General features: G+C 42.1%; 1 protein-coding gene across 1 annotated transcript; it reads right to left on the reverse strand.

Annotated features, from left to right (window-relative positions):
* Nucleotides 1-2,592: 2,592 nt before the first annotated feature.
* LOC126284785 (cuticle protein 8-like) lies at nucleotides 2,593-16,853 on the reverse strand. The gene is made up of 3 exons (XM_049983950.1): nucleotides 16,766-16,853; nucleotides 11,636-11,854; nucleotides 2,593-2,925 (listed from the first exon to the last, which is right to left on the reverse strand). Exons 1-3 carry the CDS (start codon nucleotides 16,778-16,780, stop codon nucleotides 2,683-2,685), a joined length of 477 nt encoding a protein of 158 aa, XP_049839907.1. The 5' UTR covers nucleotides 16,781-16,853; the 3' UTR covers nucleotides 2,593-2,682.
* Between the last annotated feature and the right edge of the window lie 2,225 nt (nucleotides 16,854-19,078).

The raw sequence follows: 19,078 nt of genomic DNA on the forward strand, positions 1-19,078 counted from the left end.
ACTGCATTTTTATATTTCCTCCTTTCATTAATTAAATTCAATATTTCTTCTGTTAGCCCTCGTCTTTTACCTGGTTCCTAAATCTCTGTGTTAACACTGTTGTAAATACCACAAGCAAATATTTCAATACTCTGATGAGTTTGAGGAATTATCAGGGAAGATACAGCTCTAGAAAAGACAAGTGGAAAACCTAGCAATGGAAATTTATGTACGGTCCCTCTGAGAGAAGGCTTTCATTGATGGAGAGTCGTCATCTAGGAAAATATGTGTGAACAATGATAAGCCATAAGGAACATAAGAGGAAGAGGATGAGTAACGAAAGAAGCTTTTTCTGTTTAATAGTCTGACAAGAAGTTCTCGTGAATGAAGTGTTGCTGCAAATGGTACCATAATTTTGAGCAATGTACCACGGACATAAATGATCCTGTGTGACCGCCTAGGTCACCATGCATCAGTTTCACAGAGTGCATCTATGACACCAATGTGGCGTCTTTGCCTCTTGCCCATTTCCGTGACTTGTGTACACCTGGTGTCTGATCATGCATCAGTATGGCTCATCAATGCTTCCGACGTTCCAGAGTGAACTTTTGTGCACTAGTATACATATAATATAGTGAGAAACGGAAAGCCGAAAATAATCTGTACAACCCAAGACGGTTTTGAAGAGTTGCAACTCAACAAAAGTGCTAAAAGCCACACAGCTATGTGCCTGTCACGATATTAGTTTTTCACTTCTCGTGCGAAATGTGCCACCATCTGCGGTACCCGAGTGTGCCTTACAAACCACAGATTCAGCACTCTGAAAATGAGTGCGATTATAAAACTCGGGACGCCTGTGGGAGACAGTCATGTGCAGCTAGCACAATTGGGTGTAATCTACATCCAGTTGGCAGGAAACAAATCTCGGTACCTGGGCGTAGCACTTAATGATTAAACTGTAATAGGTGATTAACGAATCATAGACTGATCATCCATAACATTATGACGACCGACGTATTATGAATATAGACCCGTCCAGGCCATTGCAGCGTCACTGGCGAGGAATGACTGTCAGTCAGACACACGCATGGTGCGTGTAGTGTCACTGAGCATGTTGTGCGTTTATACAATGGGGAAGCTGCACGACCTCTCAAACTTTCACAGAGGCGCAGCTTGTGATGGCCTGGAGCCTCGACGCGAGCATTTCTGAAGCTGCACGAGTTGTTGGGTGTTGGAGGAGTGCTGTGGTGAGAGTCATTAACACGTGGCAAAGTCGAGGTGAAATCACGTCCAAACGTTGTGGCGTTGGGCGCCACACCTCGCTACAGTTGTCGGACGTCGTGGACTGGTAATACTGGTAAAACATGAGAGGCGGCGAAATGTGGTGAAACTAGTATCAGACTTCAATGCTAGACACAATACAACTGTATACGAACTTAGAGCATGCTAGTGTAGCTTGAGCCAGCAACTTCTGTAGAGCAATAGAACAAAAAAACTAGACCAAGTGGAAAATTTTTAGTTTTTACTTTTTCGATGACATGTTTCGGGCAGAGACCCATTTTCAAATCATCATAGCATGGCCGAAAAGGGCGTTTTCGAAGATATAAAAAATGTACAATGAACATTTTCAATGCATACAGGTAACTGTATGCAGTGTAAATGTTCATTGGAAATTTTTGTCATCTTCGGAAGTGCGATTTTCAACTATGTTAGGATGATTTGAAAATGAATGTTAGCCCGTAGCTAGTCATCAAATGAACAAAACGTAAAAAGTTGCTTGAACTGGTTTTATGTTCTGCTTAGAGGAAAACTGTGTCTGAATATACAGTGCACTCAACACTCCTAATGATGAGCCTCCGCAGCCAACGTCCCGTGCATGTGCCAATGTTAACACGTCGACATCGGCAGCTACGACTCAAATGGACAAGTGACCGTCGGCACTGGAGTAACAGCCCCTTGACACGTGTACTGCGGGACGGAGACAAGCTGGCAGCGGGTCCATTATTCTCTGGGGAACATTAACATGCGCATCCATAGTTCCAGTGGAACTCATGCAAGGCACCATAACTGCAAAGGAGTATCGCACACTGTTTGCAGACCACGTAGAACCCGTAATGACCTCATGTTGACCCGACGGAAGTGGCATTTTTCAACAGGATAATGCGTCATCTCACGAGGACAGGAATATGACAGAGTGGTTAGAGGAACACAGTGGCGAGTTCCAGTTGATGTGCTGGCAATCATCTCTCAACCCCAATCGAACAAATCTGGCATGTGCTTGAACCTGGTGTCAGAGCTAATCGCCCTATCTTCCCCACCTCCCCTTCCACAGAATTTAAGGGAGTTAGGTGACCTGTGTGCGCAGATCTGGTGCTAACTCCTTCCAGCGACTTACCAAGGCCTCCATGCTAAGAGACGTTGGCGCTCTTATCCGTGCCAAGGTGGACATACCGGCTGTTAGCCAGGCAGTCGTGGTTTTCTGTCCGATCAGTGTACAATCCACAGTGACAAATGTAACATCACATCCAGACTACATAATCAAAGTGGATGGGAATGGGAAACCAACAGGATGACTGATTTCCAAGGTGTGGTGTGTGAATGAAATTCAGTAGCTCGAAGGTGAACAGGCTTTATTGCCAATACATTAATGTACAGTCAGTGGCGCAGTGAGCGATGCTGAGTAGCGGGTGGGAGAGTCAGTCCTTAGTGGTGGTATCCGTGGTGAGCGATGGGCGCCGGGTGCAGGGATGGACCGATCTTCTTGACGACGGCGTTGAAGCCGTTGTGGTCGTCCGCGGCGTACTCGACGATGCGGGTGGAGCCGTCGGGCTCGACCAGCGAGTAGCTGCCCTTCACCACGTCGCCATCACGGTGCTCGGACTGCTGCTTGATGTCGCCGGTGTGCGCGTCGTGCACGCCGTAGTTGAAAGCGTACTTCGGGTACGCCTGTGGGGTAACGAAGGCAAGTGTCAGTACCACATCCACTCTGTCTGCGTTTTGCAGCTTGCTGCCTGAAATGAAACCTTTGGGATTAAGAGAAAAACCGCTGGTCGTAAATGAACACTTCGGAAATTTAGACGTCTTGAGCGTATGAGCTGCATTTTTATAAATTCACTATAATCCGTGAGGTGCTCAAAGTAAGGCGTTCAAACTCAAAGCTTTCCACTTTCCAGTGAAAACGGGTTTCGTGCTTTTCTGTACTCTCCAGAACTCCGAGTAACGTTCCTACACTAACAGTCACTCGTAATTTTGCTGTATGACAATCACAGGTGAAGCTAATTTCGACCGATTCCTTAGACTGTTTCAGAAGTCAAGCATTCCAAGTAAATCCTCCCGACAGCTACTTTTAAAATACTCAGTTTAAGTCTCTACAATCTGTTGCTTTACTTTTTTATTTATTTTTCGTGTAGAAAAAGTTCAGTGAATGTTACAGTTCGTCCCATTTCAGGAAGGAACTAAAAGATGACGCTACCACGAAAAGAGCTTTATTAAAATTAAGGAAGTTAATCGATATTAGTACTGTTACATTATTGCGTTATCTGGATTTGTATTTTTACACAAATAATATTTTGCATTATCATTTATAGGCACTATGTCATTTTCTTTCTTCAGGTCCCAAAATTAAGAACACGTATAAAAGGTATACTTATTTCATCTGCCATTTATTAACGTTGAAAAAATATAAAGTTTCCACCAGTAGTTATAAAACAATAAGATTAAAATCAAAGAGAGTAATTTTATTTTGATTTTCTTTAGTGTTGCGCCTCTAACAAGGGATAAGTATGAAGAAAACCCAAAATCACGGTACAATCCTAGTAAAATGCGAGAAAACCGATAAGTCATTGTTTGCAGAGATCATTATTTTAGTATTTTTGGTGTCGGGAAAGGTCGTATGTAGTTAGAGTATGCTCTGCAAAAGGTGCTGTGCGTCGTGAGAATAAAGGTAGAAACTATCTAACAATAATGAAGCAAAACGTACGCAAGATAAATTGTTTATCGAGTCACTGCAATGTCCTGAAAGCCATTATTACTGCTCTAAGAGTGATTCCTGCTTTTATTTTTCTTCTGATTTGAATATTAGAGCATCAAGGCACGCTCATAACGCTGAAAGTAATCCTGAAATTTACCTGAAATAGCGCTTTTTGAAAAAAAATTTAACGGGTACTATAAGAACAGAACCAATAGAATATTCTTTAAAACACCTCTGACATGCTTAGTCTTATTAAGTCTCCAAATACTATAAAGGCTTAACCAGTCTGAATAGCAGATCCAGAGATTTCAGAGATATAATTGTGTCTATTACGTTGTCGTTGGTGACACTACGGAAAGAAAACACAAACACACAATCATTTGTGTCCAATGCGGAAGTTACCACTGCTTACAGTTGGTGACTGGTCGTCGAAGATGTAGCATAATTTGGTACAGGGAGTTAACGACAGGCATTTAATATATGCTGTAGCAGAAAAACTAAGGAAACCTAATCGCAGCAGACGTCGTCCTAATTCGAATACCTTTACTACAGTGGATAGAAACTTTAAGATCGTTCAACTTATAAGTAGCTACCTGGTCAAAGTTGAGGCTATGGTCTAGGATAGTGATGGAGAAGATTCATCATCCAGTAGGCCTAATCGTCAGCTTAACCACAATGCACAATCCCGAGAACAGTCTATAGACAGCAGTGATGGAGCAGCAACTGAGTAAAAAGGAATGCCCTGCACTAGGGGTTATAATATTCCCTAGCAGTCGTCCGACATAATAGATGATCCTCAAAACCATTTAGAAAGGAAGCTATAGTGTAACGTGAAAGCACAAACACAATTTAGAATACCAACTGTCAAAGCATTACAAGTGATGAAAATCACATCGAGATCCAAGGTTAAACGCTAGTAGCAACCGAGGACCGACACCTAACCATTATATTCCAATTTTTAACTGTGAGACCACCAGGCTACATTTTTTCTTTTGTTTAAATGTAATAATAGTTTTCCTTCTACAGAGGTCAGACTAAACTGCTAACAGATTACACCTGTTTGCGCGATCTAGTAGCAGAGAAGAAAAAGCGCAAACGTTTGAATATTAATCGGAGATACAGAAAATAATATTGTAATTCGTGATGTTTGCAAAACTTCTTTTTCTCTTCTTCCAGTCTTTTGGAAAAAGTACGAGAAGTATCACTACTTTAAAGCACTTTTACGGGCACAGGAAAGGCGGTTCGGCCTTTATTGCTTGTTTGCAGAAGTCTTTTCCCTCGTACCTCGCTTCCTCGACAGGTGTCCATAAGTGCTTCGGTTTTATGCCTGCTGTAATAACCTAGCGCTTACAAAGTGAGAGCTGCAAAAACAGTTACGTAATGCAGCGGGAAAGTGGTTGTGAATTCGTCATAACATCGGACGCTTGCTCCTCTAGTCATTATTCGTTTCGGAAGACACGGAAGATATCCTATATTATGTCACATACTGTCACTGACTCTGTCCGACTAGAGTTATGACGTAAGTTCTACACTGGAATGTCACAGCATGTGTAAGGAAAACAAGTGTGTCACTGGTATAGGATACCAGCTAAGGACTCTTTAGACCAGCTAAGGACTCTTTAGATGGACTGCTTGATACAAGTATGGATCGCCTGTCGCCTCCGTACGTGGACAACAGGCATCTGCGAAAGTTTTGTAGCATATCGATAAAATATCGTCAGATTTTTATTTTATGTAACAGGATAATTTATTAAATATTTTGAGAAAGAATGGCAAAGCTCTTATCAATCCGAAGATTGATTTATCTGCAGCAGTGCTTTACTAAGAGTGGTCCTACTGCGATGCTGTTGACTTCCTCCGATCTCTGAACTTACTAGGACATTCTCACGTTAACAAACTTTGTCTTACTCGAAAGAAGTGATAGATAGCTATAGATTCTAGAAATGACAACGATCAAGCCTGAGATCCTTGAATCCATAACCTGACAGTTTACCAATAAGCCATAGCGCCAGACTTATAGATATGATAGAAATGAAAATGAAAATCTTAATGTAGTTGGAGAATGACACAAAATAACCGAAAAAATGATGAAAAAATGAATGTGTTGTAGAAAAACTTTTGTGGTAGAAAGATATTGCAAATTACAGGTGGATTCGTACCAACGTACGTTAAAACTAGAGTCCTTTTTTTGTGATCTTATAACTTGGAGCATTCATTGCCCTTTTTTGCACTCGGAATCGGAAATAATCTACAAATAGTCTTTTACAAAGCTTCCCTGTAAAAATCTGATATACCATTATCTTTCCCCCCCTCTCATTGTCCATGTCACCACTACCTTGAATACGGAGTCACAAACAGCATGCCTACCATAGTCTTGGTATAAGTATTCACGTCCTCATGTAGCTTGCCACCACCATTACATCGAAATAATTATTATATGCCCTAATTCATATCAGGTCCACCGATCTGCATAGAATAGAGAATGATACGCTTCGTGAGAACTGACTCACTGTGTGTGTGGATGTTCTGCGTACGTATTCCTGAACAGCTAACGAATGCCCAAATAGCTGATACAATTAATACAGTTTTGATCTTAGACAATATACACTGAGGACTGAATCCTAAAGTGATTATTACTGCCCGTTTGTCATTGTCTTGAAGCAGCTACTGATAGGAGAAGATGACAGTTATGTGTCTTAGAAAATGCAACGATTTTGCGAACAGTGCTGTGCTGTCGAAGATGCGTAAATTGGAACTGATGGCTTCACGTATGCTGCTATTGACGGGATCCTCATCAAAGTACCTGAAGGGGGCTCCAGTTGTTAAGGGTCCAGTTGTTAACTGGAGGCCTCCAATTATGATACGAAATGAGTTTACACATTATCAGATGACTGACCAGAAGTATTTAGTTATTCTGTGAAATCTCGAAAATGTCCTTCTACATACTAGGTACTTTCACGCAGATAAAACAACTAGGTTTGCGACGAGTTTTCCTTCTGCTCATTCTCTCTCCTATCTTCCTCTTTCAACCTTATCTCTTGTGAAGCATATTACTCCTTGGAAATTGAAGTTGTATGCCTGCAGTTCAAGATTTTTATGGACCACACCTAGAGGAATTCTGAAGTAATTTTGTTTGGCTGTTGAGGTACGTTAATGCTATTATTTGCCTTTAACGATTCTCAATACCTCCATGCCAGCGCTGCCCCAGATTAACTGCACCAGTAAGGAGAAGTGTGAGGTTGCATCATAAACGTACCGTAATAATGTTTCCCGACAGAGCGTGATTTATGTCGCTTGGCAAGGTGACTCCATTGAGATAACATCAAACTCGGAAGAATAAAGCACAATGTTTACTTTCGCATTAAACTTAACGATAAACAGAGTATATCTGTGCGACAGCCGCGCAGAAGAAAAATTGCCCCACCCACGATACTCGTGGGCGTTCGCTGTACTATTATCTTTCATCAAAACGCTTCAGTGACGTATAACCGCCGTTAATATTCCTTCAGGGACAGAAAATAAAATAGTCATTGTTTAACTTCAGTTTTATTGGCTTAGGAAAGAATGTCAAAGCTGTAACCAACCCGAAGATTGATTTAAATACAACAGCGCTTTCCTAAGCATCATCCTACTGAGAAGTTGACTTCCTCCGACCTTTGGACTTACTTAGTCATAAGCCATAGGTTTGTCGGTACACCTCAAAATTTTCACGTTAGGCAAGCATTGCCATACTTGAGAGAAGTTTTGTTCACGTATCACTTATTTAAAAGATGGCAAAGTTATATACATATAGGTGTCACTATATAATACGCTAGAGATTTACATCCACTTTTTGGACGTACCGCGCTATTAAGCTATTGATTTTGAAATCGGAGTGACACATAAGTCTTTTAGTATATTGCGAGGTCTTCTCACAGTATATTTTGATGTGGAGTATATTTAGAACATATTAAAATGACGTGCTTGAGATCCCTGTCTTTCTGGATGTTCAACGCTTGTGGGAGAGCCCACCACTACGATCCTATGGAGATTCGGATAGCTGATGTCACATGTCTCCTCAGAAAACTCTACTGGCTATACCTCTTCGTTGCTGGAACAGTGCGCTGGACTGAAGCGAACGATAGTCGCTTTTCCTGTCTTTCGATATTTGCCACTGCAGTTCCCGTTACTGGTGTGGCTCTTTTCTTTTACGTTTAGGAAACCGGAAAACGGAAGCTGTATAAATAATAAATTCCTTTCTTGGATGCTGTCCGTCTGCTTCTTCATTGTGTCAAACACCTGAGAGTGCTTTTTAACTACATTAAATGAACGGTTTCATTTTGTTTCTTAAGTTTCATTATCAATTCCAGTATAACATAAATGTAACTGTCATTAGACTTCTACTCCTCATGCTTAAATTGCCCCAAAACACTTCAATAAGAATTAATGTTTTGTTCTCTTCTGCGACTCCATCATAATTTAATCCATAATCGTGCTCATGGAAAATATTTCGCTGTCTGGGACGTAGAGCAATAATATGCGCAACCAACTTCCTCATGTGTATTGGATCCGTCAGCAGATATATGCAGATAATGTGGGCAATCTGTTACCTCATTATTAACGCTAAAGGGTTGACCCATTTTCACTATCAGGTAAATAAAGTCTGACAGACAGACTGTTGCTTCACAGTCTTTACTAAACACTGGTAACATTCGGTCCTTCCATGTCGAAGGAAACGTGACTCTGAGCGGAAGCCTTTCACTAACTATGAAAATGGTGATTAGAAGACTGTGTCGAAGCTTCAGTAAGAGTCTCGTGAGATCCGTTTCTTTTACTTATGAAAGTGCCGACGCATAAACCGACACAGCCTAGCACTGAACAGTTGATGTCGACATTTTCTGTAGTGCTGATTGGTGTCCCTTGTCAGGGACAAAAAGTAAGCTGTTACGCAAAGCACTGTGCACTGGATATGAAGAACTTCCTCTCACCGTACAACTGTCTTCAGTGGTCCAGCGCTTTCTCAAGACGCCTCGCTCACAGTGTACCTTGCTCACGCTCCAGTTTACGAGGTATTTTACGCTTGCTTGCTCACCGTAGCTTATGTTACAGTTTACTGGTGGAGAATTAGTTCTTTTTATCGAAATGCGCAACAGGTTTACGAGTAAGAAACGGACCGTCGTTCATCTGTTGTGACTAAGCTAGAGAAGGTGCATTCTTGCGTCGGTCGAAAGTGAAGTGCACGGCTGGTTGACCATCCGATTCTCGTTGAGTAAGGATGTGTTTGTTACTCGAAAAGTGGCCACAACTATGTGCCACGGTGCCGGGTAGAATAACTGCTTAAACGCCTTTGAACAAGCTGCAGTTACTGTCTTCTCGATCCCTGCTAAATCGATACATTTTCAGATTTTTCGTAGAATACTGGTTTTTGCATTATTTCATCTACTGGTATACAATCCACACATATAGGATTTCTTGCTTATTAGGTACTTACCACCACCTATACATAAAGAGGTCTAGTGATATTTACGTTTATGAAGTCATCACGGGTCTCTAAAAAATAGAAGTGTCATTTCCTTTCTGTGGTGGATCTGGACGACGGAAAATGATAACATTTACATCTACACTCCGCAAACCACTGAAAAGTGAATAACGGAGGGTTTTTGCCTTTGTACCACATGTTGGGGTTTTGTGCAGGGTAGAATGACTGCTTAAATGCCTTTGAGCATGCTGCAGTTATTGTCTTTGCGACCCCTGCTAAATAGATACATTTCAGATTTTTCACAGAATACTGGTTTTTGAAAATTTATTAGTGGGTCCTAACAGGAAATTTCCAGAATGAAATTTTCACCTTGTATCGAAGTGTGCGCTGATATAAAGCTTCGTGTCAGACCGAGACTCGAACTTAGGGCCTTTGTCTTTTGCTGTCAACTACTCTACGAACTCAGCTTCCCAGGCCCTAGTCATCAACGGTCCTATCAGCTTTATTCCGCCAGTACCTATCAAATGTTTTTTAACGAGATAGTTTGTTTCTGTCAGCTCTGGTTTTCACGATACTCATAGCACTCTCCCGTGGTAAAAAAGGAAAAAAGACTGTGATCATCCGTTTAAGAAATATCCTTTATTAGTTTGAATTTTCCCAGCATACTGACAGAGGAAGCAGTTCTGCCACCCGATTAGCTTACGAATGAGGTCATGTGATCAATCCATTTCACATCCACACAAATTGTTACAGACAGGTATTTGTATGAGTCGTCTGCTTCCAACTGTAGTACTTACTTGCATTTCGTGAAGTAGACAAATTTACACGTCTGAGTGAGGCACAGTTGGAACGCAACTAGAAACAAATGAGAGATTTATTTACCGTTGGATGACAAAGTACATACAGCTTTTATTTTGGGAATAACTATACGTTTTTTTGCTTTGAACTTAATTGTTCACTTTATCTTCTCGTATATTCGCGGTAATTTTTCCAGACGTTATGTGTACTTCTTTTCGTTGTCGCCTTCCTTGCACTTTTTTGTTCGAACCAGTAAGTAAGCGGAAATGGAAGCCTCACTGCTTTTCAGAATATTGGCGCACATTCATCAATTTAGCCCTGGAATTAACACTAAACTGCACTGTACCCAACGAAATAAACGCTACTCTCATTTTTATGAAATCTCTTAACAAAATATCTCTTATTTATAACACAATGTTTTAGCAAATTGTCAGTCTGAATATTTACTACCTAATTGCGAAATTACAAGGGCAATGCCATCCTAAGCGAGTTCCATTTGTAATTTAGAAATATTTATGATGATGCCAATGATTTTCGTACTTATTTTGTCGCAATAATTAATACTGGCAGTTTTTGAACATTCTTTAAGATGTCTACAGCAGTTTCAAAGATAAAAGCTGGAAGTATTATGTTACCCAGTGATAAATGAATGGCACTTTCAGTCATAAAACTTTTCTCCCGTGTTGCGTTTACATAGTGGCTATACCAAAATCACACATAACCTTGTGGAATAAGACTTGAATTACTTATCATTCCCAAATTCAGAATTTAACGAAAAACTCATTTAATAATTACCAACTTCCGAGCTATATTTGCAAAAACGCTTCAAATACAAAAGTATTTAACACTGTGATGGTAACCGTTAGACAAGCGACATTATCAGCGCTGAAAGCGCAAGTTAAATAATATCTGTACTGCATATTTTTGAACTTTATGATACGCTTAGCTATCACGAAGTAAAACAAAACACACTGTGTAATCGCTGATGCACTACTGGAAATCTAGTGTACCCAAATCTTGGCAACTTGACGGTTGTCTGAAGGCCACTGATCGCGAAAGCCCAAACTAAAGCACCGCCCCGACTCTTGTATCTAACGTACGACTCCTGCGTGTAATATACGACTAATTTATGACAAGTAGGATGTTCTTATATTTAGGGTGTGTCAGTTTTTAATTAGTATTAGTTACCTAAAGGCCTAAGGAAAGTACATGAAAGGCACACGGAATCAGGACAAATTATCTTCATTATCGACACCACGCTCGTAAATTTGTGAATGAAGTGACTTTTTTGTACTCTGCAACAGTTATTAAGACTTCTTTTTAGTGCACCTGTTAGGCTAAGAAGAGATTTTAATAAGTACTATAGCTGAGAGGAAAAATGTCGCCTTCATGAACAAATTCTGTTGGTCATAGACGTGCGGTTGACTTACGTAGTAATCGACAACTTTGACTGGAGCGGCGACGGCGACTGCAGGTGCTGCAACGGCGACTGCGTGTCCCAAACCGGCGTAGCCACCGTAGCCGCCATAGCCTCCATAGCCCCCATAGCCCCCATGGTCACCATAGCCTCCATATCCACCATGACCACCGTAGCCGACAAGTCCGGCAGTCGCACTAGCCGTCAACGCCACCACTAAGAGGACGCACACCTGCGTGAATAGAAAAGAAACAACATCAGTATCAACATGTAGAATTGTTTCACGCTGCGATCTGGCTGTAAACGGCAAAAGTATGAAGAATTCCGGTATGTAATTATATGAAGCAGAAACAGTCTTGGATAAAGATACGAAGAAATGTTTTAGCCTCTAAAAGAGCTAAGTATCCGCAGACATTGAGACTACCACAAATATTTACAAACATATGATTCTTCAGATTTATTTTTGGTGTTTCGACTAAAGGATCCCTAATGTATGTGGTTCGCGCGGAGTGCTTGGTGTAGGCTACCACTAACTTACCTGCAGAACGCCGACTGCTTATCTGTTTTTAAGAGAAAATAAAGAATGGGTCCACTGTATGAAGAATTGCAACCGTGCGTGTAATTTGAAGATTGACAAGTGTTAGTGTGGAAGGGAAAGTAACAGCAACAAATATTTTGATTTTCCGGATGCTTCGTCTGGTGATACTGGCCAGACGTTCTTGTGATTTCGTAGCTATAAAGTGTTGTGACTGATCTTGTCGTTGGTGTATACGATAGTCTGCCGGTCAGCTTATACTTGTGATTCATTTAGCGTTTGTATAATGCGGGATCTCACACAGAATGAATGTGAAGGAAATAGTATTCGTCAGGAAAGAGGAACGAATAGTTGACGAGAAACATGTTTCGTTAGCTGATTGCTTCTAAGGTTTTGGGAACAAGATACCTTATATTTTGAATGAAACTAGAGAGAAACTAACAAAATTAAACTAAGAACATGAAACCAACACCAAGAAACTAACATAGACAATAGCTGTTTGAAGTAGTTCTGTGCTGATAAAATTATGAACCTCAGAACGAAACTGTGGTTTTTGTGGGACATCTATCAAGTACGTGATATCGAGCGTATGCAGAGGAGAGCTGGACAAATAATCACAGCCTTTCCTGACACTGTGACAGTGTCACGTAGATGCCCAAGTACTCGAACCCTCAGAAACTTCAACATAGACAACTATCTTGCGTAGCAGACTTAAACGTTCCAGGAAAAAGCTGTAAGTGAGGAATCTAAGAAAATACACATTGTTCTGAGTATTTCTCCTGCCAAAAGAAGACTAGAATAATTACAGTGCGCACAGAGTCATTTCAACAGTCAATTATTTCCCCTCTCCACACCTGAGTGGAACGGAACTGATAACATGGAAAGTAACCTCCGTATTCCGACAGCATTGTATGATGTCTGGTTGTTTGGAAACAAGAAAATGCGTTAGTCCTACTCAATAGACCTCACACTATGTGGGAAGTAGAAACCGAAAATGTTGAACTCGTTGATGGAAAACATTGATTGAATGATATCTACACTGAAGAGTAAAAAAAAAACTGGTATACCTGCATAATATCGTGTAGGGCCCCAGCGAGCACGCAGAAGTGCCGTAAGACGACGTGACGTGACATGGACTCGACTAATGTCTGAAGTAGTGCTGGAGGGAATTGACACCATGAATCCTGCAGGGTTGCCCATTAATCTATAAGAGTACTAGGGGGTGGAGATCCCTTCTGAACAGTACGTTGCAAGGCATCCCAGATACGTTCAATAATTGTAATGTCTGGCGAGTCTGGTGGCCTGAGAAAGTTTTTAAACTCAGAAGAATGATTCTGGAGCCACTCTGGACGTATGAGGTGTCGCATTGTCGTGCTGGAATTGCTGATGTCCATCGGAATGCACAACGGATATGAATGGATGCAGGTGAACAGACAGGATGCTTACCTACTTGTCACCTGTCACAGTCGTACCTAGACGTATCAGGAATCCCGTATCACTACAACTGCACATGCCCCACACCATTACAAAGCCTCCACCATCTTGAACAGACCCCTGACGACATGTGGGGTCCATGGATTCATGAGGTTGTCTCCAAATACAATTTGAAACGTGACTCGTCCGATGAGCCAACATGTTTCCTCTCATCAGCAGTCATTTAGCTATTAATGGGCCCAGGAGTGCGTAAAGCTTTGTGTCGTGCAGTCATCAGAGTTATACGACTGCACCATCGGCTCCGAAAGCCCATATCGATGATGTTTCGCTGAATTGAAATCTGCAGGTTTTTGAGGAAAGGTTGCACTTCTGTCTCGTTGAACGATTCTCTTCATTCGTCATTGGACCCGTTCTTGCAGGATCTATTTACGGCCGCAGTGACGTCGCAGATTTGATGTTTTATCGGATTCCTGATATTCTCGCTCCACTCGTGAAATGGTTGTATGGGAAAACCTCCACCTCATAGCTACCTCGGAGATGCTGTGTCCCATCGATTGTGCGCCGACTATAACACCACGCTCAAACTCACTAAAATCTTGATAACCTGCCGCTGTTGCAGCAGTAACCGATCTAACACCTGCGCCAGACACTTGTCTTAAATATTCGTTGCCGACCGCATCTCCGTATTCTGCCTGTTTACATATCTCTGTATTTAAAAAATTCAAATGGCTATGAGCACTATGGGACTAAACTGCTGTGGTTATCAGTCCCCTAGAACTTAGAACTACTTAAACCTAACTAACCTAAGGACATCACACACATCCATGCCCGAGGCAGGATTCGAACCTGCGACCGTAACAGTCGCACGGTTCCGGACTGCGCGCCTAGAACCGCGAGACCACCGCGGCCGGCTCTCTGTATTTGAATACGCATAGCTGTACCAGTTTCCTTGTAGCTTCAGTGCATGTGTACAATATCGAAGACCTCCTTCAATTTATCTTGTTTCGCAGACGGTACTTGCAACTGTACTCCACAGCAGATCAGCGGTTTGTACGGTTTAAAAGCTAAAAACAGTTTCAGAAACCAATGCGTCACGCCCACTCGTTAGGAGAGTAAACAAAGGTAGACCGCAGACGCGTGAGTAACACAAGAAACGGTGGAACGAAATCGCAATTGCGGGGCGGATTGCGGCTTTCAGCGGAGCGGCAAACCGCGCCCATTCTCCGAGGTTCCTGTTTTGACTCCTCGCTCAGACGTGTTGACAGCACTGGTTCTTGTTCGACACCTCCTCTAGCCCAAGAGCAGGATGTGCAGCGTCACGGATAACGACTTCCATGTATGAGCTTTACTTCATAATTCCCAACACCAGTTTCTACTTATATTAGAATCTTGCTACCGGTTATCATTAAAACTTTTGTGTGATTCCTCCATCACAACTTCCCTTTCCATCACTCGAATATATTCATGTCTCATTAAATACGAAAATTCTACTCCATAATGGAGAGAAACTCCCAATTTGTACAGCAGAACTTCTACCTTTCTAATCGGATTTCCTGAAAATATGATTTTGACAGTGCTCACTGTAACGAATCATTTGTAAGGAATATGCAAACGTTACTTCCACAATTGACAGAACCAATATTTAGAATCATCGACACTTTAATTTTCTTGTGTGTATGCAAAATATTTAGCTGAAGAACTGGGTCAACTCAGCTGCGAGACGAAATAATAAAATACTTCAACAAATATGCGTCGATAGTGGCACACAACGAAAGGTTCATCCATAAGGTTGGAAAAATTTACATTTTTAAAAGCCTTACATTGGGTCTAGATAATGAAAATAGTCTTTCGAAAGAGATGTCTCTGTGTACCAGTAAAGCTTCAGTTTTATTCGATTCATGATGTGACTGTACTTATACATCTACATGAGTATTATGCAATTCACACTTAAGTGTTTGGCAGAGGACTCAATTCTTCTTGCCAGTTCTAATTCCTCTTATTGCAATGGTCATTTATGGGACACAAAAAATATTTCCACTTTCGTAGTAGAAAATTCGTGATTTAAATTTCGTGAAAGATTTAATCGAGCCAGTTCTGATTCACAAGAGCGATATTTTATGTAATGGTGTTGACTATGAGCCAATAATCTTTTTCTTCGAGGTATTCCGTAATATTCAGACAGAGTATATGTTCCAGCATCCTACTGACAACTGATGTCAGTGCTATAGGTCTATAATTCAGTGGATCATTTATCTTTCCTTTCTTGTCTATTGGCATGAACTGAGAAATGTTCCAGCCTTTAGGAACGGATGATTCGTCGAGCGAGCGGTGGTATATGATTTCTAAGTATGGAGCTATTACGTCAAAATACTCTGAAAAGGACTTTATTGGTATACAGTCTGGAAGAGAAGACTTGACTTTACAGATTTTTTCGCTACGCTAAGGGTTTCTGCTTTTGTCTCGCTCGTACTATCAACTGCTCTTCATACGAAATCTGTAATATTTACTGCGTCTTCATTAGTGAAGGAATTTCGGTAAATCGTATTTAGTAACCGCGCTTTAGGGTGCTATCATCGGTAACATTACCATTGCTGAAACTTCCTGGCTAATTATACAAGTGTGCCGGACCGAAACTCCAACTCGGGACCTTTGCCTTTAGCAGGTAAGAGCTCTACCAACTGAGCTACCCAAGCACAACTCACGACCCGTCATTAACAGCTTTATTCTCGCCCACTACCTTGTCTCCTGTCCTATGAACTTAGCAGAAGTTGTCCTGCGCAACATGCGGGATTAGGATCAGGAGCTACACCCTAAACCACCTAAACTAACAACGATACATTTATTGATTGCCGCTAGGACTTTGTTATTCCGTGTTTTCTTCCTCTTCTCGTGCTATTCTGACCGCTAACATCTCGTGCAGCGTCTATAAGAAATGTTATATACTTAGTATTTTTGTTATAGTGAAGCCCCATTTTACCTAGCCTAGGTCCGTCTGTGGAGTGCTCGTGTGGAAGAATAGGCAGTCTGACAAAAATTTGTGACAGCAACACAGGCCGAAATAAATGTAATTTCAAAGACTCTTAGTACGTAATGTTATAAAACTCGTGACTAGCGCAAAAGGTTTGTAGACGCGAAAGGCTTACTCGGCGAGCATCGCAGCCTGGAGGCACCTACCTTGAAGAGAGCCATGGCTGACAGTTGGTGAGTGGTGGTGCAGTGCCGGAGAGCTGCTGATGCCTACCAGTGGTCTGGCACATTTTATATAGGCGCCGGTCGCAAGGTCGCGACAGGCGGGGGTTGCACAGCGGGCTGGCGGCAGTAAAAAAGCCCAGCCGGGCTTTCACTGAGCGGGCCGGGCGTGGCGTGTCCTCAGCGGTCGCCTTGGTTCTCCTTCCGTCGTCATGCCCCAGTCTTTAGTCGATCCTGGTATCATTACTCTAAAATGAGCTTTGAGGATATTACGCAATTTTCGTAGAAACGTTATACACTAACGGAGGAAGCAACTGTACCTCTAAACATAATTAGAGTAATGAAATTTCGGGAATACATTTATATAAGTAACATATTAAGTAATTAACACTAGAAGATCACAAGCTAGTATAAAAGCGAAAAAGGCCATTGGAAATGGTAAAGATGGCACATTGATAATAGATATAATCGCTAGAATGTTGAATGCAAGCATGCACACGGGCATGGATTCCGTTGTACAGGTGTTGGAAGTTAGTTTGTCGTATAGGGTTCCATACTTGTCGCACTTGGTCGATAAATACAGGGACAGTTGATGTTGGTTGTGGATGATGCTAGATTTATCGTCCGATGGTGCCCTATATGTGCTCGATTGTAGACAGAGATAAGTCCCTGCAGTCGCACTATCCTCTGTGTCCTCAGCGGCCCAGATGGATAGAGAGTCTGCAATGTAAGCAGGAGATCCCGGGTTTGAGTCCCAGTCGGGGCACACATTTTCAACTGTCCCCACTGACTTACATCAACGCCTGTATGCAGCCAGGGATAGTCGTTTCATTATAATTTTATTCTAAAAGTGATCAAGCAGCGCAAGCCACCTTGTCGACGCTCTGGTGTTAGATTACAACATCAGTATGTGGGCGGGGTTATCCTGTTGGAAAACGACCCCTGAAATGCTGCTCATGAATGGTAGGATAGCAGGTCGAATCACCAAACTGACGCACGAATTTGGTCATGATGCGTCAGATAAGCAACAGAGTGCTTCTGCCATCATGCGAAATCACATCCCGGACCATAACTCCAGGTATAGGTCCAATATAGACACGTTGGATCCAGGTCTGAACTGCCCTCCTCTTAACCAACACTCGGCTATCGCTGTTACCCTGACAGAAGCAGCTTTCATCAGGAAACGCGTCTCCACCGTGCGCTCCAGTGCGCTCTCGCTTGACACCACTGAGGTCGTAAATGGCGGTGGCTTCGGGTCAGTGAAATGCACACTGCTGGGCGTCTGGCTCGGAGGTTTCGTTGAAATAACCAGTTTTTAGCAGTTCGTTGTGTCTATATGGTTCGAACCGTTGCTCAAATTGCTGCTGCAGATGCAGTACGATGCGCCAGAGTCAAAGCCGAACACTCGGTGAATACAGGGACAGGTAATACTGGTTGTGGATGACGCTAGAGTTGTTGTCCGATTATGTCCCGTATGTGCTCGATTGGAGACAGATCTGATGATGAAGCATGGCAAGGCAACATGTCGCCGCTCTGTAGAGCATGTAAGATTACAACAGCAGTATTTGTGCGAAGTTCTTCTCTCTGGTAGTGCCACGTCGCCATCCGGAGCCCGGTCTTCTTGCGGTCGTACATTCTTTCGACTACGGTTGCCAGTAATCGTGAACAGTGGAAGTTTTGTTTCTCTCTGCGGTATCACAGAAGGAACATCCAGCTTCACGACCTCGCCCTCAGTGAAGTGTTAACAATCGCTTCTTTGTCACCTTAAAGGTATCCATGACTAACATTAGCTCATCACTGTCTATTTCAAAGATAGCTACGCTCACGACCGTTGCAGCCTGCATTTAGAGCAGACTTGTTTTGCATCCTCACAGTAGCGCTACTAACGCCATTGTTATGCGACTGGGGTGAAACTGAATACACACCATATTCAGATATAGAACCTCACCTACCAACTTTCGTTCATGTCGCACAACTTCTTGATATTGCGATTTTTTTCGGACTCTCTATATTACGTAAAAAAGCAAATGTATTGTGTTATCCACCGTGTGCACGAGATGCAGAACGCTATTGAAAAAGATGCTAAGTTCCTTTGAGGCGTCTGATAAGGATCAGTTCAGTCGTCTAGTGAACAAAATGCGACCTTACCAGGTATGAAACCACATTATTGACTAGATTCTGGATTTATCTGCAAACACAACTCACCTCATCGTCAACGGAACTAAATCTACAAAACGATAATTCTGGGAGTATCACAAGGAAATGTTACAGGATTACACTGTTCACAGGTCATTAATG

The sequence above is a fragment of the Schistocerca gregaria genome, chromosome 8 (assembly GCF_023897955.1).
Source record: "Schistocerca gregaria isolate iqSchGreg1 chromosome 8, iqSchGreg1.2, whole genome shotgun sequence".
NCBI lineage: Eukaryota > Metazoa > Arthropoda > Insecta > Orthoptera > Acrididae > Schistocerca > Schistocerca gregaria.